Source organism: Leptonychotes weddellii, chromosome 3 (assembly GCF_054177405.1).
Source record: "Leptonychotes weddellii isolate Sample4059 chromosome 3, ASM5417740v2, whole genome shotgun sequence".
NCBI classification, from domain to species: Eukaryota; Metazoa; Chordata; class Mammalia; order Carnivora; family Phocidae; genus Leptonychotes; species Leptonychotes weddellii.
Genome location: NC_138371.1, coordinates 113,259,630 through 113,283,640, shown reverse-complemented (window position 1 = coordinate 113,283,640; position 24,011 = coordinate 113,259,630). Strand labels below are relative to the sequence as shown.

The window sequence follows — 24,011 nt, the reverse complement described above, 5'->3', positions numbered from 1 at the left end:
TGGATATCTTACTGAGAAAACTTGTTGGAGAGGTGAACTTAGGTGAATATATGGAAATGCCCACTCTGATCTCTTTTACAACCCTAAAAGCATTGCAATCATGCCCTTACGCATAGGACTTTGTGGCCTCAGTTGTACTTTGGTTGTTTTGTTAGCACAGACCCAAGATTGTGTTTTGTGGAGGGTAACGTTTTATTCAGACACGTGTTTTTCCAAGCTTCTCGATTTTCCTAAGGGTATGTAAGACTCATCCCTCCTCTTGGCTAACCCTCTTAGAGTCTTTGGCTCTGCCTTTTACCAAGAACAAAAAATATTTTGTTCTAAACATTATGATGTGTGGCCAGCGAATGCTTATCAACAAAAGCTCTATTAAGAGAAAACAGTGTTTGTTCAGAAATACCTAAAGGAAATGCAGTCCATCTGTGCCATTAGCTCAGTAGTGATAACGTTTCTCAAGGGCCCAGCATGTTTTAGGCATTGTCCTGGCTGTTTTACATTCACTGTCTCATTTAAGACCATACCCACCTTGGGCGGTGGTATTCCCCCAGTTCACAATGGTACAGCCAACCCTTGCTTGAAAAGCTAACTCCAGAGTCCAGGTTTTTAAAAACTACACCCTACTGGTAATACCATCTCTAGCATTGAGGGACACGTGGAGAAATGGCCCTAAAAACTCACTGATGAACCTACTATCAGGATTTTGTCAATAATGTTGACTCTTACATGAGGTGGGTGTCCTTGCTGTGATCATGGAAGAGTTTTTCTCTAGCCCCAACGCCTGAAAGCATGGTGTTTCTTTCAGACAACTAGTCTGTCTCTTATATTAAGAACAACTGGATATGTTTTCCTCTCTATATTAGCTGCTTAGAAAGACTAGAGCCAAATATGTGTTCTTCCTGTGGTAAATATATGTAAATTTTTGGTATGAATTTTGTACATCATTCCTAGTTTCAGCTACTCTTTTTATCTTGATTTTCCTTTTGCTCAAATGTTCTTATCTCTGATCTTTAATTGTATCTTATACATTTTATAGATCATTGAATTCTTTCTTGAACACAGTTGGGTGGAAATAAATGAATTGGAATATGGCTATTCCACTCACCACATAGTGTTTAGTGTAGACTGGAAGCCACTCAGGACCCCTGCAGATTCCGAATAATGGGTAGCTCCAGTAACACCACTGTTACTAGGTCCAGTCTCCTGTGCGAAGCAAAAGTCCTACAAATCGGGAGAAGGACAGCGGGCACCAAAATCTCCCCAGTCCTGGCTCGCTGGCTTATTCTCAGTCTCCACATCAAGCCTCTCACAGGTTTTTTCAATCTGGAAGAACGCCTTACTGAAAAAACATGTGCTGGCAAAGCTTTGTAGGCAAAAGACTTATTTTCAAGGACATAAATATGGGTTATAAATGTAACCAAAAGGAATAAGGCAACCCTCTCTTGTATCGGTCAAAAGTAAGAATCTGTAAGATGTCCAGGGGACTTTCACCAGAGCCCATTACTCCCTTATGAAGCACTCCACATCTGTGGGGCTTCCCACCTGGGAAGTCACAGAGTGTGGGAAGCACACAGAGAACCCCCTCTGGTCCCTGTGAAAAGGAAGGTGGTAATAAGAAGAGAGCAAGGGAAAACGGGACAAACACAAGGAAGAATTAAAACCAGGCTCAAAAGGAAGACTGTTGTAGAGCTTTAAGAGTGAACAAGAGCAAATAAAAGTGAATGAATCAGTAAAGAAGGAGGGGACAAGAGCAAGAGGGAAGGAACATACATCACATTAGCCTGTTCTTTCTTTGCCAGTAGCACCTCCTTGGAACTAAAAAGTTTCGGGTCTGCACAGGATCTTGAGATCTCATGCCCTGGGTCGTAGAAGACCAGAACATCCCAGAACACCTTTCCTCCAAACCACGCTGACTGGCCTCTGTGTTGCCTCCCTTTACACTGTGTCCTTGACCCACCATCCCAGACTCTCCCATGGGGCTTTGCCCTGATCTCAGGGGAGGAGGCTTCCTGCAATGAGCTGGCCCCCTTTTCCTCCTGCTAAGCGTTCACCTCCAACATAAGCATTCATCACTGACAGTTGAATGCAGCCCCACAGGGCCCTGAAACATGGCCAACGTTTGGCCTCCTACACTCCCCAAGTGCAGAACAGTTTATATATGATGAAACACAGTGTAGCTATTCTCCCCCTCGCAGCTGGCCCTAGCTGAAATAAGGAAGTTTGGCCCTCAATTATGAACCATTTGTATTCAGACATAGCCGTGTGTGAGAGGAGCCTTGCTCTGTTGGCTGAGCTTTATTTCTGCCCTAAATCAGCGGCGTACAGAGACGCAGGTGATGCTTGTCCTGACGAATATGGAGTCACGCAGGGAGAGGCCAAGCCTGCGGGGCTCAGAATCAGAACCCGCCACACACGGTACTTCGGACCCTTTCTTTTTCTGAATAAAACCAACCTTTCTTCATTAGCCGAGCCCATTTCTGAAGAAGAGCAAAAGGAAGTCCCGATAAACATCGTCAAGGACTGAAAGGATTAGCATAAAAGGGATGCCAAGTAGGAGGTTTAATATTATTTAGATGAAATTTGAATTCTAATGCAGCACTCGTGTGCCTGACCTCTCCTTCTACTAGAACAGTAAGTTTTAGAAGGTTGATTATGCTGGGAAGACACTTCCTACTCAGTACAAGTGTCCCCTACCTGCTGGCTGTTCCTCACAGTCCTCTTGCCTCCCTCAGATGAGATAAGTGATGCTCTGGGACCTTTTCAGATTATACTCCTTGCTTTCAGATTATACTCCTTGCTTTTTCAGAGCTGGGTTTTTGGGTAGAAGACAACAGAGAGGAAAGGAAAAACAAGACCAAGGGAACACTCACCACTCACCCTTTTACCTGTAAAATGAGTGATCACGTGCAAGATGCTTCTAAAATGAACGCTGAGTTGCTGCCACTGAGCTCCCCTTTTCGGAGAGGGTGTCTGAGCCGTGCTTTAGAGGTACATGAGCGCAGGACCTGCTAGGGAGTTTGCAGTTTGCAAGGCCTCGTGCAAAATGAAAATGTGAGATTCTCTGTTCATACATTATTAAGAATTTCAAAACGGTGACAGCAGAGAATTAAGCCAAGCGTGGAGCCCTGTGTGACTACCAGTGGTGACAGACACAGAGGCAGAGGAAAGACATGTCACACCCCTTGGGGCTTCCTCATAATGAAGCTGAGGGATCTGGGGCAGCCTCCCACCCATGGTGATGACAAGGCTGCCCTCAGAAGCAACAGTGCCAATTTGATCACCACTTTGAAAACTCTTCTAAAGAAGCAATGATTATTGGCAATCACTCAGGCCACCACCCGTGGTTGTTTGGTGAAGGTAGATCGACTTCTCCCTGTTCTTGGGATCTCTGCACCATTGGAAGAATCTTCTGCTTACTGTGTCTGGGGAGTTTTCCACTGCAAGGAACAGAAAACTGTCCCAAGATGGCTTCAACAAGAGGAAATTCATGAGCTCACGTGACAAGAAGTCAGGAAGTAGGGTGGTTCCGGCGTGCTTTTTTTCATCAGCTCAAGGCGAGTTTTGAAGACTGGGGTTTCTTTCCTTCTTTCCCGTCTGCCTTCCTTAGCTACTATATCTGGAATCTGGTCTGAGTTCAGACCACCTTTTCTTTATTAGGTTCAGGAAAGAAATTTCCTTCTGTGCTTCCAACAAAAATCCACAGATCCCACAGATATTTCCCACGTCCCTGGAAGATAAGGGTGGGACGGGAAGGTTACTGTCAGAATCTGAGGCAGAACAAATAAATACCTGACAGCCCTCTGGACATCCTGTGAGATCTAAGTCAGAACAAGCAGCTCAGAGCCTGCAGCTGGAGAGCTCCTGACATGTCAAAAATAATTAAAATAACAATATTTGCTGAAACTAGAAAGAAACTTGGAAACAGACAATACAAAGAAAACACTGCTGGGATGTGTTTGCGCACGCACACCAGTGTGCACCCAAAATAAAGCCAGCAAGACACAGTGGATGCTCTGCAGTTTACACACAAACACTTGTCTGCTTTATTCTCTTGACAGATTCCAATCAATATTTCTCTGCTGCTGAGAAAGTAACAGGAATTCTCAAAGGGAGTAACACCGATTCACAGGAGGATAAATGTCTGTGAGTCACACTTAGGAATTCACCTTCCGGGCCCTGGGATTCTGAGAACTCCCGTGTAGCACAGCCCTGTGGCACTGTCCTGGGCCTCCTTCCAGAACTAGAGGAGTCGAGAATGTAAACACATTGAGGATGGATCTCACTTTAGTAATCATTCATTTGACGTCTTGAATCTTTCCTTTGACAGTACATGCTTTCTTCTCGTGCACTTTGGTGACATTTGGAGTAGTTGCCAGAGGATGACACGTGTTCCTTAGACTCTTGAAGAGACATCTAAGTACGGCAAAGTTACACATTTTCTAGATATTCCAAACTTTCAGGATAAAAAAGAGAGCAATTAACGTTTTAAGTGACAGTATGCCTGAATATCCCGATCTGTGGAATTAGAGTGATAAGCCTTGGAATGCAAGAAAAGTATTACCGAGAATTCTGGTTTTTATTGCCACAAAGAGTAGCAGTGGATCATTTCCCCTGCGACCTATTCAGCTGACATATACAAATCCCTGAGTATTCTCTAATTGCTTGGAGTTCTTCCCTTGCTGTCACTGTACTTAAAAGGAATTAGAACTGCTCTCCATTTATAGCAATAACCAAGAGAGCTCTCCTCAGACACCTGAACTTGGGTCAAGGCCGGCCTGGCACGCGGAGCCGCCTCGGACACAGCCCGGCGCCTTTCCCCAGGCATAGGGAGGAGGCGGCGTGGCTCCCTGGTGTGCTGCCACTTACCTGGCTGGCCACTTGGAATGTTCCTACCTTGCTTTTTGGAAACGGGCCAGCCTGTGAGCCCTTGAGGAATGAGAAAAGGAGAGATTGAGGTTGGTTGAATGAAGGACCAAGGTGGAGCAACTCGATGCCCTACAGGCATTTAAGAATAGCAGATATGCAAATTCACTGTAAGCCCGTGGGGGTGGGGGCAGGTGTCAGGGACACTCAGCCCTTTCTTGGGTAGCGGCAAGTCCGGAGTGCAGAGCCTCTAGAGGGGCCTGGAGTGTAAGCTGCCGACCGACCCTTGCAGGAATCTCTGTTCTCCTAGGGCTCCTCTCCACCTCACTCATTCCTACTAGGAGCATTATCTTCTGGGTGCCTTATTGCTCCATTTATTTGTCAAGCAGAAGAGGGGTCTAAGCCCTAGGGATGAAAAAGGCCTAAGACAATGTCTTGAAGTCTGAAAAAATGCCACCCAGGAATCCTCACTAGAGCCACGGCTTATGCACATAGTCACTAATCAGGCAGAGTAATAAGTGCCAAGCATCATATGAGAAACACACATAGGGAGTATTATGAGGATTCCAAAGAAGGACAAGAAATAGGACTTTTAAATCAAAATACATGCTTATAGTATTATTATGTTTCAGGAGCATATTCCCTACACCTCTCCCCCAAAGGTGCACTGGATATGGTTGCTTATGTGGGAGCCACCAAACCTCCCATTGACCAAACTTTCTCAAAACCCCCACTAGAGTGTAAACACTAGAGGGCAGGGAATTTTGTCTGGTCTGCTCACTAACGATGCCTAGCAAGTGTAAATATGCCTGAGATAGAGTGGTATTGAATCACTGCTTGTTGGATAAATGAATGACATGATAGCATTTAGTCAAGAAGACTGCAGGTTACAAAGCACAGCTATACGTATTTTGTCACTTAGTCTCCACAATAACCCTGTGAGGTGGGATATTATTCTTACCCTTATTTTATAGGAGAGGGAGTCAGCATTCAACTACTGCCCGAAGTAACTCACCTACTAATTTACATTTTACTAGTTTGGATGCAGTTGCTGCTCATCCAGCCCTGACTCCATGCCTTCTCATTACTCCCAAAGTGCTTGCCTTAGGAAGAGGATGGCTGGGGGGAAGGTGGCCTCACTAACATGTCCCTGTGACTTGTTTCAGGTGGGTCTTTTTCGAAAATCAGGCGTGAAATCTCGAATCCATGCGTTACGTCAGATGAACGAGAACTTCCCCGAGAATGTCAGCTACGAGGACCAGTCTGCGTATGACGTGGCAGATATGGTAAAACAGTTCTTCCGGGACCTCCCGGAGCCTCTTTTCACCAACAAGCTCAGCGAGACCTTCCTCCACATCTATCAGTGTAAGTGGAAGGAATGCAGATCAGTGTCCTCATGTGCACCCATCCACTTAAAAAGCATTCTATAGACTGAGGTCTAGTTACACAAGTAGTACATGAATCCCTAAAGAAATGTATAAAAGTTATCATTCTCTGCTTCTTTCCAGAAGTAAACTGTGTTCCCAGTTTGACATGGAAATCTCCAGGCCATTTGTTAAGCATTTTTTTGACATCAGAGTTTTCCTTCTCAGTAGGGTTTTGCATAAGGTCTAAAACTAACTCTCAGTGTACTTTTAATAACTTTAAAATGAGAAGGGGACACAATAGAACTTATTTTGTTTATAAATGTTTTTTAAAACTTAAATTTAAGTTTTTAAAGATTAAGCATTGCCTTGGGATATATGAAATTCAAAGCCAAGTGTGTTAAGATGACCAGAAATAAAAAACAAATGTATTTTAATACAGTGTATTTTAATTGGCAAAAAGTAGGCAAACCAAATCAAGCTTATGTTTAATGCAACGAATTTGTATCTTCACTTGGAATTTTTTAAGTGATGTTAAATTGAAAATTCTCAGCAAAGCCCCTATAATTAAAATAATCATTGAATAAAAGAATTGCTGATTAATAAGCGTATCCTTCTAAAGGTAGCTACAAAGGGGGTAGTAGAAATGAACACGTGACTCTTTTCTAGACGCAGTAATGTTATGATTATAAATTATTTCAGTGGTCCAAGTCCTGATTCTTTAGAAAAAAAAAATATTTGGCCTGTGGACTTTGAGTTTTCAGGAAAATATGCCTGAAGTGGGGATCAGCAAATGGAATTGATCCAATTTGAAGAAGATCCTTGCTATAGAGAATTCTGTGCTGTGTTTAAGGAGCCTACAATATTGCAAATCCAAAAAGGATTATAATAAATAGCACTTGTAAAAACAGGATAAAGTGATGACCCACTAAATAAATATTATTTTGTCAAAGTGAATAGGCTAAGTTAAATTAATGACACACGTCACGTGAGCCCAAACAGAGAGAGTTCAGGACTTTGTTGCCTTAAGAGGTCGAGCTGCATTTTCCAGTTAAGCCTCCTTCATGGTTTGGAACTGTCGTATATGACTCTTTACATTTAATCAGTTCTAAGGTTAGGGTCGACACTAGTCTAAGGTTAAAGCCAGATTGTTTCTAAGAAATAAATCCCTTTGGCCCTTTCTGAGACTCACCAACAATAAACCAGGTCAAAGCAGTGTTTATTTTAGCTGAGCAAACATTTACTGAGTTCCGCTTATGCTCAGGGCAGTGCCGCACGCTGAAGATGATATGGGTGGGTAAGACTTACTCTCCGCTCTCAAGGATCTTACAACTGAGGGAGATGAGACATGTACATATATGACTGCAATACAGCAAGATTGGAGAAATTCCATAATAAGGTTACAAAGAAAATCCAAGGAGGTTGAGATGAGGACTAGGACTTGGTGGGGAACTGGCAGCTGAAGGTGGAGGAATGGAAGGAACGTGTCTTGAATGACTCACATAGCATGAGCATGGTCCAGGCGGTTCCAGGGTATTCTTCTGGCTTGTGTGAGTGGTAACTGTATGACACAGTACCAGTGACACTGAAAAATTAGACCAGGGCCATCCCAAGGAAGGCCACTGAATGTCAAGGCGCAGAGTTTACACTTGATTCGTTAAGCACTGAGGAACCCTTGGGTGTTGCTGAGGGGGTTACCAGTTACAGTACTCTCAGCTGTAAAGACAGAACCAGAAATCCAACAAATAGTTTAAACAATAAGGAAATTTTATAATCACACATGACAAGAAATCTGGACTTAAGAAATTCCAAAGTCGGTTAATTTCACAGCTCGGTGATGCCAGGGCTGAAGTCAGCCTCTCTCGGTTACACCCTCAAGGTCACAATACGATTGCCACAACTTACAATGATTGTGTCTTCCCAAAATCACACTCAAAGGCAAGAAGAGAGCAGAAGGGCTTCCCCTGGGGCATATGTCTCTTTTTATCAAGGAGATAAATTTATAGAAGCTCCTAGCATTTATCTTGGTCCCATAGGCCAGAAATGGTCTACATGTTCTCCCTTAAATGTCACTGGAAAGAGGACTGGGATTACCACTTTGGGTTTAGGCCAACATGGTTATGCCCAAAGTATGAGGGAAGGAAAGGGCCCATCTTCCCTGAACATATTCCAGATGGCACCCGAACAGACAGTATATTTTCTTATAGAGGAGGAAGGAGGGAGTAGGTATTCAGTAGGCAGCCAAGTCTGTGTCTGCCACAAGGGTGAATGTCCATCAGGACTGCTCTTGTGATCCATGAATCTGGAAGTGCTGAACAAGAGATATTGGGTTGTGCAAGAACGGAGGGTTAGTGAGTAAGCTAACATATTAACTGAGGTGCTGATTACCTGCAGTGACTTCCAGCAGTGAGACTGGAAATTCAGTGTTCCATGGATAGACTCTGGAGTCAAAGAGGACTGTTCTTCCTCCCCTTCTCCAGAGCAGTTCTAATTTTAGCTGTGTTACTTCTTGGACTTTCTTCAAACGATTAGAGTTTGGATGGATAATGAAAATAGTTGAAACCCACTGGTCTCCTGGAGGGAGAAGGATGGAGGGATCAGATACTACTCGGTAGTCTTAAAGTTTGGTGACTGGGAGAATACTGAAAAAAAGAGGGGAAGGAGAGCTGGTGTGAGGGCAAGGAGAGGAGAGGTGTTCAGAATCAACTGGATGTTGCGTTTGAGGTGCTGATAGCCATCCGCGTGGTCGCTATTATCAACACTTAGATACACAGATCTAGAATAGTCTCCTGAGAGCTGAGAAAGAGGCAGGAACCACAGGAATGTCAAGTGTGACAAAGGTCCAAGAGGATAAGTTCCAAAATGAACACTGAATTTAGGGATTAATGGTTGACCTTCACAATCATTTTTAGTAGAAAATAATAGAAGATACTTTTTGATGGATAAAGGAATAAGTGAGTGAAGGGAAAGTTGAGACAGTGTGTAGCCATGACAAGATGACTCTTAAAAATGTTGTTGTGAAGAGGAGGTTAGCCATCTAAAGTTAAACAATGTACACACTAGACATCTTAGCTAAAGCAGCATATTAAAAGCAGTTCAATGGCTCAACTGAATTTCTAACACTTCGGTGACAAGCTTGAAATTGTTAGTAGTATCTCCTGTTTCAGCACAAGCAAGAAAAAAAGAACAAGGTTCTGCTATAATTTGAACAAAATGGCTCTTTTCTACTCAACCCAGATCTATCTTGTGCCACACACTGGATGTGGTGGGGGTAGAGATGGGTTCTAGAACATGGAATGTAGTCAGGCTTTTCCAGAAATGTGGATTTGCTGGCTGACCGGGGCCAGGAGTGTGCCCAGCGCTGGGATGTACGATGGTGGGGAGGAGCAGGACCCGGGCAGAAGGTCACACACAGCCCCTCTGGGGCAGCAGGCTCCAGATGTCTTTATCATGTACCCTATAAATAGTAAATATCTGAGCATGTATGCTTATTTCTTTCTCATAATAGAAATATACTGTGATCTACTGTGATCCACTGTGCATGTTATAAAACATAACCAATCAGTATTTTTAAAGTATGAGAGAAAACGTAAACACCATTGGAAGTCCTGATATTTTCTTCTCACAAGTCAAAGATTGTCACAGGCACATTCCTCCACCCTTTCAGAGGACAGACAGCCTACTGCAGAGACCTGCTCTAGAATATGGTATTTTAAGAAAGACAGTTTAACCAAAGTGAGCTCCTGATGGTATCTTTTGGAGTGAGAAGAATAAGGGCAGTGAGTCAGACCTAAAAGATCAGTAATAAACCCAGCCAGGGGGCATCAAAATGCAGTGCCTAGCACCCATCTGCCATGATTTTCCCTATCAGTTCACAGCATATATTCGGGGCCAGTGCCCTTCTAAGTCGGCATGACCAGCACCCACCACCACCACCCCACAAGGACCACCCTGAAGGGGAATGGCCTGACAGGGCCAGACTCGCCCCATAACCTTAGCGAGCCTGGTTCCTCTTCCCCAAGCACAACCTCAATTTCCGTTCTCCCCAAGATTATGAAATGCATGCCACTGGGTCACCACATGAAGCCAATAACGCACCTCCTCCGCACCAAGCCCTGGGTGACTAGTAGGAAAAAGAAAGATGCGTCCGGCTGATGCTTAAGGAGCTGACCCACTAGGAGTCATTCCAGAGGGCCAACCAGCTGGATCCCACCATGGTTAATTGTGCCAAACTGGCATCGAGGCCTGGAGGCTCCAGTAGGGGTGGGGAAAGGCGAGGCTGCCGTCCCCTAACACAGTGGTGTCCAAACACGCCCCACAGAGCCCTGGGCATCCCGAAAGGTGCTTCCCAAGCTGTCTGGTGGGAGGGTGGGCATGAGGGAAGCCAGGCTGACAGTGCCCCAGCCTATCGCCAACTTCAGCCAGAGCAGAAAACCAGTCTGGACACAGCTGAGCAGGTGGATGGCGCAGAGACCGTGAAAGGCCAGGACGGGGCCGTTCCTTGCCAAATAGCTCTCATTGTAAAGGCACGGGGCAGGGTTCGGAGGTGGACGGCTGGGGTTCCCGTCCCAGCTCTGCCTCTCACCAGCTGTGGGTCCTGAGCAGTGACTGACCTCTTTGTGCCATGAGTGGCCATCGCCATGGTTGGGGATGATGGTCATGTCTCGGAGTGCGTCTTCACACGGGAAGGTGGACCTTACTCACTGTGTCCCGGCTGGCTCTTTCTGCGGCTGTCCCTCTCATGACCTGGCACCCACTTCTCCGTAGATGTCCCCAAGGAGCAGCGGCTGCAGGCAGTGCAGGCTGCCATCCTACTTCTGGCCGACGAGAGCAGGGAGGTCTTGCAGACGCTGCTGTGCTTTCTCAATGACGTGGTCAACTTGGTGGAGGAGAACCAGATGACACCCATGAATCTTGCCGTGTGTCTGGCCCCCTCCCTCTTCCATCTTAATTTACTGAAGAAGGAAAGCTCCCCCAGGTGGGTTTTTCTCATCAACAACCATAATCCTAAACCGGGTATTTCCTATAGTTGAATTAAAAAAAATAAAAAAAAACACTTCTTGTGTTGTATTTCAACTTAAGGATTTGTCGGCATTTAGTTTATACTCAGAAAGTGTTTTGAGGTGACCATAATTCACATGCTAGATATGAATCCAAGTAGTCTCGAAGGATGCCCACTGCGATCCAGAAAGCCCGAGAAGTTGTGCTGTGGTCTGTGGGTAGTGTGTGGGTGGGAAGGAGGAAGAAGTACAAGAAGCCCTGTTTACAATCTTTAATGAGAAAAGGGGGGGACTTAAGGCACTAACACCTGCAGTGACTGGTTTCAAACTCGGGGAAGAAATAGACGAATTTCTCCCCCAGCAGTCATTCCTGCCCTTGTATTTTTACAAGGCTTTTCATTATAAACTATCAGACTCTTAGCCTGACTCAGAGTATCTAGGCCATGTGATCACTGCTTTTATTTGGAAATGAGAAAGTCTGGGATCTGGATCAGCATCCGGGCGTGAAGCGACAACAAAAGGGTTGGGCTCTGTGTTGTGCAAAGCTCTCGAGTGAGGGATCTGCTTATGACTCTGCCCTTCAATTACAGAGTCATACAGAAAAAATACGCCACGGGGAAGCCAGATCAAAAGGACCTCAGTGAGAACCTGGCCGCCGCGCAGGGGCTTGCCCACATGATCACAGAATGCGACAGACTGTTTGAGGTGAGCGAAAGGTTCCAGCAGCCTTCCTCTAGCTCTTGGAGCCAGATAAGACACTTGGGATGGTGGCTGCATTTGCGGCTTATCGGGGTTTGCTCCTGATTTTACCATGACAATAGTACCCTCTGTAGCTCTGGTCTTTGCCCCCAAGAAGTGTGAGGAGCTGGCTGAGTAATCGAGGCTCTGCCAGTTAGACAGCTGGGGTTACTATGCTGATGGTTTTCAAGAAAACGGTCACATTACCTTCCGTTCAGGTTCAAGGCCAGCCAGCCAACTCTGCTGCATTTGTTAACTTGGACTTGATGAAGTTCAACATCTGCGTATGCGTGATATTGAGCAATCCCCCGTGACAGCTTATGAGTTTAGCCACAGATAGGTTCAAGAAGGAACTCAACTAGACTTCTGGCATACTTTTTGTGGTAAAGTTGGCATTTGTAATGGGGAAAGTGTGCTAAAAAGGTAAAGCTATTTCTAAGTCATATTTGATGTTTCCCTTAAGTCTGTGTGCTTTAAGTTTCCTGAGGCCACATTTTGCCAAACTGAATAAAAACACATTAAAGATAAAATAAAAGGAAAATGGAAAGACTGAAAGGGAAGTCATTGCAATGTTTGGAATAATAACCGTAGTCTCAGAAACGTATTTGTTTTTCCTGACTTTAGGAAACTCCCCCACCCCAGCCTTGCCGCTGATCTTGGAAAAACATCCCTTGCCCCATGGCACTAGGCCCATTGCCCATACTGTGGTTTTTGACAAAATTACTTTGCTTTCTCTAACTATGAGTCTCAGCATCTCTTTAGCTCGGTATGTTGCTCTTTCGTGCATCTGTTGGTTCAGGTCCCGCATGAGTTGGTAGCCCAGTCCCACAACTCATACATGGAGGCTGAGATCCACGCTCCAACTCTGGAAGACCTGGGGACCCAGCTGGAGGAGAGCGGGGCAACTTTCCATACATACCTGGAACATCTTGTCCAGGGCCTCCAAAAAGAAGCCAAGGAGAAGTTCAAAGGCTGGGTCACGTGCTCCAGCACAGACAACACAGATCTTGCTTTCAAAAAGGTAATCTCAAGAGGTTGGAAAAAATTACCCCCAAAGAGTCCGGTGTAAGAAGCAGGGATTTGTTTCCAGGGCACCTGGGTGGCTCAGTCAGTTAAGCATCTGACTCTTGGTTTCGGTTCAGGTCATGGTCTCGGTGTCGTGAGATCGAGCCCCCAGTCGGGCTCTGCACTGGGTGTAGAGCCTGCTTAGGATTCTCTCTCTCCCTCTCCCTCTGCCACTCCCCTCCCCACCACCCTCTAAAAATATATAAATAAATTAAATAAATGGCCGTTCTGTCCATGGGGCTCGGTACGCCCATGAACAGGTCAAAAATCCACTCTGGAGACTGCCGAGCTGTCCCTGTTGCACATAACCCGAGTGTAGACTGTGAAGCTAGGCTGCTGGCTGCCAGTCTTATCACTGTCCCTTAGCTGTGTGACGTTGGGCAAGTCACTGCCTCTCTCTGCCTGGCTTCTCATTTGCATAATGGACATCATCCCACCACGGTCAGAGGACGGCTATTTACAAATCAAATGCGTTAGAATCTTTCCCGGCATGCAGTACATACTGTATGGGTTGGTGGTTACTATTCGTCTTATCATTATTATTTTTCCTCTAAGCCTAAAGATGAACATCCTAAAATTTTAAACCTGAGGTGTGCAGAATCACTCTTTCCAGTTACACCATCAGTGATGTTTTGTGAAGGTCCAGTGGAGAGCGATATGTGTGGGTTGGGACTAGTTGACCTCTTCAGGCTTCGATGGTGTCTTTCCTAAGGTGGGAGACGGGCACCCGCTGAAGCTGTGGAAGGCCTCTGTGGAGGTAGAAGCGCCCCCCTCCGTGGTTTTGAACCGTGTGCTGAGAGAGCGCCACCTGTGGGATGAGGATTTTGTGCAGTGGAAGGTTGTGGAAACCCTGGACAAGCAAACAGAAATCTATCAGTACGTGTTGAACAGCATGGCCCCCCACCCTTCCCGAGACTTCGTGGTTCTCAGGTAAGCCTGACTCTAGGGTTTAAGGTATTTTTTTTTTTTCCAAAAGCAGATGAAGAGCTGCATATTTAACCATTTCACAGCGTTCTCCCACCGCAGTTCAGCCTCCACTGGGAGCACTGAGCTGGCGCGCATTTCCCTCCGTGAAACCTGACTTCGCTCTATTTATGCCTGACTTCCCGCTTCCTTCACCCAATTTACGGCTCTGCCGGCCTCTCTTCTGGCCCCTTTCGCTATGGAGCATACGGTTTATTAGGCCGTAAATATTGTTCATTTCCTCAGAACAAAGTCCCAAGAATAGCTGCTGTTTGTCTAGTTGCACTTTCTGCCAAATTATGCAAATCGAATCGGACTTGTCTCCTGATTTTGCCTTCCTCCCTGGGAAAGCAAGTCTTGGGTTTGTGTAACTCCCCATGAAGTGTGTGTAACTTCAAAACCCATCTGTATAACTTCAGATTTTCACAACTCATTGCTACGTAGGGAAAGCTTGGCACAACCCTGAAGGTCCAACTATGCAGAGAAGGTCAGATGTCCAGTCAGATTGCAGGGCCGGACAAGGCCTGCAAGTGTTTTGTCTACTGTTGAAGCATTGCTTCTGATCGGTTTATGGGCTGAGTTCTGGCCCCCTGCCCTCTGGGTTTGGAAGGGGGAGCTCAACCCATGACACGGGGGTGTGCAGCTGTGCCCCTGAGCTGGAGAGTCAGCAGTGAATCCAAAAGAACACGGATTGAGGAAACTAAGAAAGCAAATAAAATACAATTAAATCAATGTATTCTTTTTTATTGATAACTGATGGCAAACACTGTCTCTTCCCATATTTAGCAGTGTCAAAGGAATCGCTAGTGAAATTCCCAAATGTATATTTCAAATAGTTTCTTTACGAAAATCGTTTTGATGGCAAACTCCAGGTTACTTTTCACATGGGCCTTTGGAATTGGTCCTTGGGACCCTGAATTTGAAGGGCCATTTCTCCTTAAATATATGTGTTTGTCTTAGCAACCTGGGGATCCTGGTGGAGAATGTGGGCAGTCTTAAGTGTGGCTTATTACCACGGTTATGGGGACATTTGCCATCTCATGGAATTTAAACTGCACACCTTCACTCTTGTAAGCAGCAAATCAAATAGTTCTTCTGGGATGGCAGCCATGTGGATGGAGCCATGCCGTAGCCTGCCTCTTCCCTCCCCGTAGAGGGGGCTGAGGGCCAGAGTCCATGCATGGAACCTCCCTCCTTCGATCCACCCGGCAGTCCCACCAGCCTATTGCTCAGTACAGAGCATCATTCCAGCCCCATGGGGAGGCTGTGGGGATATTGCAGTGAATACAACAGACCTGCAGTCTCTCGGGGTTTACATTTTATCAGGGAGGGAGGGTCAATAAATAATAAGTAAGGGGATAATGTTACCCATCCTATGGGGAGGGGTGCAGGCGGAGGATAAGTAAGATAGGAGGATGGTAAGGGGTTAAATTTTAAATATAGTGGTTAAGGCAGAGTCTCACAGCATTGATAGTTGACCCACAACTAGAAGGAGAAAGTGGGTGGGTCATGAGTCTCTAATGCAGAAGAACACAACACTCGAGAATATTAACCATGCACCAGACATGGTTCCTGCAACAGGGATGCCTGTGGTTATGATACCAGAAGGTAGAAAGTGACAAGTATGGTGGGGAAGTCGCAGAGCCGAGACACTTCCTGTCTTCCGAGTGCCGCCCTGTTAGACTAGCAATCCCTTCAGGATTGCCACTTGCACTTGTGTTATCTCCTTCTCTAAATCCCCAGGAGCTTCTGTGATAGTTACTGCAGCTTTTTCCATTTTATCCTCACAAATCTGTACACCTCCCCATCTTTATTGCTAATCATATCATCCCGCATGAGGAGAACGGTCGCACCCGTGGAGAAGCTGCTCAGCATTTGTGTATGGCTTGCTTCTTCCCAGGTTCTTGTGGGGCACGTATAATAGTTTCTCCTTCTGGTGCGGTAGGACAGGACGGACAAAGTTATAGATGACGTGGCCAAGCCAGGGATAGGGTTTGTGAGGTAAATAACTGGGATTATGATAATGAAACCTGTGTCCTGTGATAGAAATGGTCGTTATGCAGATGCTCTCATGGTTCCCGACTTCCATCTACAACATTTTCCCAAGTGGTAGCCCCGTCTCTGCTTGAATAGCTCCTGTAACAGGGAGCTTACTACTCCTCATACCACCTGGTTCATTTTTGGAGAGTGCACTTTGTGAGTCAGGTCTTCCCTCTCCCGAGCTGCCACATGCTGTCCCGTCTCTGCCTGCTGGGGTCAGATCAGCTGTGCCTTTGTCATTCCACTGGGGAGCCACTCAGGTATTTGAAAACAGTTAGAAAGCCACATGGGTTTAGTTTACTTCAGGCTAAGCACCACCAGCTCACTCTTTCCTTTGGGACTGAGTTGAGCATCGCCTTCTCCTGCATGCCCCGCCTTCCCTTGCACAGGATTGCAGAGCACTGTGTGCACAGCGGCATCACCACACTTTCCTTGGTGTTCTGTGGGTCTCTTTGTACGTCTGTTTCCTCTTCCTCAGCTGTATACCTTTGGGTCCTTAGTGGCTTCTCCTGTGCCCAGTAGATGTTTGCTGAATGAATGGAATGGACAAGTCCTAATTCTAAAACTCCAAGACCAGCCCTTCAGGAATGGCCAGGAACCTCTGCAGCCTCAATTTGGGGGTTCCAAAGGCAGATTGGAAAGCTGCGAGACCATCGCTGGCCTTTGGGTCAGCGGGCTGAGAGGCTTGCTTTGAATGGCACTGTAAAAATTTTACATACCCTCATGGAAGCCATTAGTTTAATCTGAGTAAGTAGGATGGGGATTTGAGCAGGAAAATGTAGGTGTAACCCTCAGTGCTGTGTCCAGGTTTTTCTTTCTCTCTTAGTCCTAGTTTTGACGTGCCGGTTGTTTTGCTACAGGACCTGGAAGACTGATTTGCCCAAAGGCATGTGTACCCTGGTGTCCCTCTCTGTGGAGCACGAGGAAGCCCAGCTCATGGGCGGTGTGCGGGCCGTGGTGATGGATTCTCAGTACTTGATAGAACCGTGCGGCTCTGGCAAATCGAGACTGACCCACATCTGCAGGATAGACCTGAAGTAAGTGTGCCCTACCCAGGATGGCAGGCACGCTCTGGGAGCCTCAGTTCAAGTGGCGGAGTCGCCAGGGCCCTGTTTGCCGTCCTGACGTCTTGTTTCACTATACTTTGTTTCTTCACTGCCACTAGCATGCGTTCGTCGATGATTACTGATGCCTCCCCCTCTCTGCTTTCCTTTTCCTCATCTTTCCTAAAACTCTGACATTCTCTGGCAGCCCTCTGCTCTTTTTTCTTTTCAGCGCTGTTCCCACTTACCTAGATGTGCTTCTCACGCAGAGCAAACACACCACGTGGTGGCTTCTCAGTCACTGCGAGTCCCCTTCTCTTGTGCTGCTGTCATACCTGCTCTCCCTGTGTGGTCCCTTCCTGTTGCCCTGCTTGGAGAAGTAGCTAACTGAAATCCAGCCCCTTCAGGGCAGTCGTGACATGGAACAAGTTCTTCGTCTGGGTACAGAGACACTGAGATTCCTCAGTGAATTCCAGAATTCAGTCTGAATCTTAGCACTGAAAAGACAGACTGAATACTTGGTCAGAAGAGCATTTTCCAGGCACCTGATGACAGAATGAGGTTCTCGGGTCCTCCAGGGGTCAGCCCCCAGTTGTAGGCAAGTGCGCCCATGAGCAGGGCACAGGACAGCCCTGTCTACTGTGATAAAGTGCTGAGATTTGGAAAAAGCCTTTCCCACTTCCTTTCTGATTTTTGTCCCCACAGAGGTCACTCCCCAGAGTGGTACAATAAAGGCTTCGGACATCTGTGTGCAGCGGAAGTTGCCAGGATTAGAAACTCTTTTCAGCCCCTCATTGCTGAGGGTCCAGAAACTAAAATCTGAGTTTTCCCCAGTGTGACATCAAACTCAGGGAAGAGGAAGTGAACGGAAACACTTGTGGGAGAGAGTGTGCTCGTGAGAAAGAGAGAGAGAAAGAGAGAGAAAAAGAGAGATTGAATGACATGGTTAATACTTTTAAAAATGGAAACACTGAGGAGTCAGAATGTTGAAGATGCAAGAATTTCTGAGAACTTTCCTAGCCCTCCTGGAGATGGCTACATCCCTACTAATATAATATTTTTAAAAATCAGAACATTTATCTATGTTACTTAAAATTAAACGGATTATTCCTTGTGCATTGCCTAATTTACTATTTAAAGGCTTCTAAGAAGCGTATTCGTAACTGTAAATAAATGTCTGTATAGCATATGTACATATGTGTGTATATCTCTATCTTTACTGTATATATGTACAATACCAATTTTATATATATTTGCGTCTTTTGAAAAGGAACGCATCTGACTCAGTGAGTCCCTTCCTCACTCACGTGGTTCTTTCCAAGTTGCTCTGGGCCCATCCCCCCACTGTCCTGTAAGCAGAGCAGAATCTGCTGCTAACACCGAGGTGTGAAAATGTGTAGTCTGTCAGTCTGCCCTGATGTTTAACCAAAGATTAGCGAACCAAAGGAAAACAACATTCAAAGGTTCTTATGTGTTGTCAGTTTGTGTTATTCAAAAACGGAGTGTGGAGTGTTGGATAAAGCCAGGAAAAGAACACTTACTCCTCTAAAAAGCACAGAAGTGGGGAAGAAGTTGTGACCAAAGGTAAGGCTGGGGGACCAGTTGCCCAGGGACCCAGCCAGCTGCAGCTTCGGGAAAATGTCAGATGCCCACTGGCCACTGGAGTCAGCACAGGGTGACTGAAAGAAACTTTATTTCCCTGCTGGTTAGAGCCAAATAGCATAGCCTTTGCATATTCACAGCCAAAGGGAGCCTCTGTGTTTTATCAAGTTTTCATAGATACATTTCATCATGTTCTTAAATGTCATTCTATATGACCAGTGCCCTGTTTGGTTGCAGTTAATTGGCATTTTCTTACCAATATATTGCACTGAATTGAACTCTGGAAGCCAGGCAAGGGGAGGTGATGTCATTCGAGAGTCCTGGACCATCACAGTTTCAGGGAATTCTTATTTTGCTACATACAATGCTCTTCATTCAAGTTTTGCAATTTGAAAGACAGGGTTTTAAACTAACGGTAAAACCAAAACTATGCTCTGCAATTAGTCTTAGAAAATATAAACAGGTTTCTTAATTTCATATTTCTTCATTAGCCAGTCAAGCTTACCTAGGTGTTTGACCCAACTTTATTTATTATTGTATAGACTAAGCTGATTGACTCTCCTTAACCAATTGCTGATGGATTTAAGTTGTGGGGTTTTTTTTATTGTAATTCAACAACTGTAGAGAGGAAGATAAGTTATTATGTTCAGTTTCAAGGAGAGATTTTCTTTGGTAATCCATGAGAGATTGGTATCATAATTTAGCAACTGGTGTGGGAGGAAAAAAAAAATTAAATAAGTTTTCCCCTTTTCTGTATTGTATGCATTTATGTTATTATGTAATGTTTCTTCCTATCAGCAATGTGCAATTCTTTTATTGAGAGAAATAAAAAATGCTATATATGAATTCTGTATGGTGCAAGGGAAATCATACTATTTGAATTATGACGCAGGAATTTTTCATTTCCTTGCCTACACAAGAAGGTGCCAGCAAACCCATAATTTTCAATTTGGGCAGTGCTCTGTGAACAAAACAAATTCACTTCTGCCATGCGTCTTAAATTTAACCGTATAGGATGGATTACTTCCCTATGCAAAGACAAGATTAACGAAGTTTAGTCTAGTTTAATACTGGTCCACAGATGGAATCCTAGGTGTTTGCAAAATATGATAGACACACAAGGAGGAATCGAATTGTATCACCTGGAGATCTAGTTCAAACGTAGACTCTGATTCAGGCAGTCTGGAGTAAGAGTCTCCATTTCTAACAAGTCTCAGGGATGCTCGTGCTGCTGGCCCTAAGACCATACACTCTGGGAAGCAAGAGGACACTAAAAACAAATATGATTGTATTTCTGACGACTCCTCTCTTCAAATTATCTGACTGGCTTTTCTATTTTTACGCACGTACTAATCACATCACTGCTGCATAACACAGTGCGTTTACCAAAAAAAAAAAAAAAAAAGGAAAAAGGAGGGAAAGGATGCATCAAGCTTGTTTGTCAAATACCACAGTGTTTTATTCATTGTTATCTTGCCAATGGAAGTAAAATATGATATTGCATTTAAATATTATATTTATACCTCATGTATATTCTTACCTCAATTGTTGGTATCAATCATCAATTGTAAATAAATAATTGCCAAGGCAAATAAATTTATATACATTAAATATTTCCTATTTTCTATAAAATATATGTTGATTTTCATGCTTCATCCTATAAGTGGAAAACCTGTATTCAGTATCTCTCCCAAATACAAGGATGTTGTTACCAACATTCACTAACAGTCTGGGTGCCTTAATTTGTGTCTAAGGCATTAAAGTGATCGGAAGGGCTTATTTTTTTACATTTCATTGTTCTTAAGTCTGGAAGTTATAAAAACACATGGTATTTTTTATCAAAGATTCAGTAAATTCTAGCTACATTTCATTTTCACTGAGTAGACAACAAAATGAGGTGTGATGAGGTGACTTCTGGCTGCACCACTAGACCAAGAAGAGTAGCCACATTTGACTCTAAGCCTCTTGCCTTCATTCTGTTTGTTCTCTGCTTTACTTCTAAAAGATAACAAAAGTAGCTCCAAATTAAGTAAGCAGGCTCTCCCTAGCATTCTCAGCTACAGGCTGCAAAAGCCACTAGCCCAAAAGACCATATGCCCCCATAAAAATGTTCTAAACTCTGCTCTCTGCGCGTCTCCCTCATGCCTTCCCCGTTTACTTGAAAGTTTTGCCTTTCAGAGGCCAAGGAGAAATTTCAGTTGCCCCCTTTGTCCTTCCATCTGAAAGAAGAGAACATGGTGGTCATTCTAGCAGCCACTGGCTACAAATGTCCCGAGACCCTAGACCATATGAATTCAAACTCGATTGCAAGCATACTTGAAATTCTTAGGTCTGACATTGTTCTACTTCTGTCTTTTGATATTTGGCTACAGAAAAACTGGTTATATGTCTTCTTCTCAGGAAAATAACATAGAGGGTTAAAATAGACCCCAGCAAAGGGGAGTGTCACTCACGACACAAAAACAAAATCAGTGGGGGCTGACTGCACAAGGGATTAAGAAATAAACACTTGAAGGTACAGCATTGTAACACTGTAAAGCCACGAAGTTTGAACAACTGAGAACATGCTGTGTTGGACATGCCTTGGGCAGACTACATCCTTTGTACATTGCATGTTGACTTCCATTCTAGTAATCCCACCCAACAGGCCACCCAGATGCCTCCCAACCCACATCCTCCTTGTGCACAGATGAGGCTCAAAATCCCAAGTAATGCTGTTCCTTTGAAGCAAAACTTCCTGCATCATTTGTTCATGCAGAATGCGTTCACCAAACACTGCATGAGGGTGGCACACTGGGCAGGCAGAGGTGTGGATACAAAGAAGACAGTGTGGCATAGAAATAGTGAGAAGCAGCAGTCCCTTCTTGTCACCAGGTAGTAGTTCTGAACCACTGCTCCCAGCAGAAAAATAGGGCTAGGTTCCTATGAGCCTCTACTCACAACATTTTTGTCAACCAGTCAATTACAACTTTGTTCTATGTCCATTTCTGTTTAGACATGCTTTACTTAATATAAGTTTCTTACAACTATTTATCCACAGTATTTCTTTATTGTAAAACAACAGTCAAAAAGGCTTAATATTGGGGTGCCTGGGTGGCTCAGAAGGTTAAGCGTCTGCCTTCAGCTCAGGTCATGGTCCCAGGGTCCTGGGATCAAGCCCCGCTTTGGGCTCCCTGCTCACCGGGAGGCCTGCTTCTCTCCCTCCCTCTGCTTCTCCCCCTGCTCATATTCTCTCTCTCTGTATCTCTGTGTCTCAAATGAATAAATAAAAAAAAAAAAAGGTTTAATATTTTCTGGACCCTGAGTAATGTGACTATAAATTTCTTTGGCTTTCAGCCTCACTACAATGTTTTTTTTTTTAATACCTTTTTTTATGGGCCATCATTTCATGTATCCACAAATTTAGTCACTTTCCATCTTTTCCACAGCTTCGTCATGCATTATTCGAGTTACTTTCCAGAGTAGCCTCACTTACAGATCAGTGCATTTCCGCTTCCTTTTTCTAGATGTACCATACTGTCAATTCATTAACATTGAACTCACAGCCAACAGCACTAAAACTCTTGGCTAAACAAAGCTTATCTAACACACATATTTCCTCTCTAAGGCATATTCCAGCTTTTTTGCTTTCAAGAACACTAGACAACACTTAGCACTGTACCTGGGGGCCATTTTAAACAGCAAAATCATGGACAAAAAGCACAAAAATGGGGGAAAAAAATGTGGTACTAAATACACCTTGAAAAGGATACTTCTTTACGGTATGAGGGCTGAAACAGGAAGGCAGAGGCCACATTTGCTTGATCTCGGCTGGGAATGTGCATGAATATCAGTGACCATTTTTGTGCCATTCTGCACATACCCAAGAATGACCAGGAAAGAACAGTGAGTATTGACTTGAGGATTACAAATAAGTTTTAGAAAGTTGGTAAATTTGCAAATACAGAATCTGAAAGTAATGAGTATGAATATATATATATATATATACACAATACCCAGTAGTAAGTCACTAGGTAACAAGACATGGTGGTGACCCCCAGGGACTTGGGAAGAGTGACAGAGAGACCAGCACAGGGAAAACCTACAGTGTGAAGGGAAAAGATGTGCTTGGACATCAGGTGGAGGTTGGGTGTGGCTAAAGCAGAGTGTCAAAGGATACAGAGGATGGGAGTGAGTGGGGGCAGGAGATAAAGCTGGATGGTCACAAGCCAGGAATTTTTAAGCTGCAGCAGGGATTTTGGATATTATCTATTGAGCCAAAAAGCAGAGAAGTGAATTCACATTTGTTTTGATGGCAAAGACTTAAAATGGGTTAAAAGAGAATTGGCATATCCCTATATGCAGGAGCAAGGGTACGAAGACACCCCCATCTTTGCCTTTTCCTCTCCCTTTGGTTTCTACATAGATAGAAATAAATAAAGTGATTGATACCACGGGCCTTCCTGGGCTGATACTACTCCATAATAACTTGCCTTTCCTTTCATTCTGGAACATGTTGCTTTCCCCTATTTCCTCTTACATGTGTAGTTATCTATGTAAATTTAGTATTCATCTGACAACCTCAGAGAAGACACCTTCAAACCAAAATGCCAAAAAAACAGATCATTCTAGGTGCTATATGATCTGAAGATGCCAAGAACTGGTATAATGAGCTTACTGTGTGTAGTGAGTCCTTTAACTGATACAGGGAGAAAGAAGAGGAAGAACAGGTTTCAGATGGGACCAGGGAAGGAAGGGAACCATGGCAGAAAGGGTGGTCAGTTGGGCTCTGATCACATAGTGCTTGCCATGGCCTGGAACCATCCAGGTGGAGGTCCCCAGCAGCCAGCTGGACACGCAAGGTCTGAAACTCAAACTAAAGCTGGTTCCTTAGGTCACTTCCGTTTCGTCATTCCTGCCTCTTCTGACCATACCCTTAATGGCCCAGTGACACTGACCACTGTTTCACATCTCTGTGACTTTGCATTCACCTTCTCTCCATCTTGTTGGTCATGTGATAGCCTATTTATTCCTCAAAGCCCTATTCGGGCATGGAATTTCCTGACCATCCCTCTCAAATCCACCTGTTTCTTTCCATATTTCTCTTACTGCATGAATCACATTGCAGTTCATTATTTAGCAATAAATCTAACTCTCCCGCTAGATTATAAACCCTTGAGGGCATGGACCATGTCTTGCTTCCCTTTGAAACTCCTGATCTTAGACTTTCTGCTACATCACTTCATAAATATTGTTAAAATGAAAAGGGCATATAAAACCTGGATGTTAGAATGACAGAAGCCATAGACATGGAAGTCAGAACCTAGGGACATTGTTTAAAGTTTTCCAAAGCTAAT

The 24,011-nt window shown here is 44.5% G+C and overlaps 1 protein-coding gene across 7 annotated transcripts in view; it reads left to right on the top strand.

Annotated features, from left to right (window-relative positions):
* Positions 1–20,049, top strand: part of STARD13 (StAR related lipid transfer domain containing 13) — a 468,749-nt gene extending 448,700 nt beyond the window's left edge. For all 7 annotated transcript variants that reach the window (XM_081814819.1, XM_081814820.1, XM_081814817.1 and 4 more), the window contains 7 exons: positions 6,027–6,225; positions 10,992–11,202; positions 11,815–11,929; positions 12,762–12,983; positions 13,740–13,957; positions 16,891–17,067; positions 17,779–20,049. In XM_081814819.1, the coding sequence (XP_081670945.1) occupies positions 6,027–6,225; positions 10,992–11,202; positions 11,815–11,929; positions 12,762–12,983; positions 13,740–13,957; positions 16,891–17,067; positions 17,779–17,896 (1,260 nt within the window). In that variant the 3' untranslated portion in view covers positions 17,897–20,049. The remainder of the gene's footprint in view (positions 1–6,026; positions 6,226–10,991; positions 11,203–11,814; positions 11,930–12,761; positions 12,984–13,739; positions 13,958–16,890; positions 17,068–17,778) is intronic.
* The last annotated feature ends 3,962 nt before the right edge of the window (positions 20,050–24,011 follow it).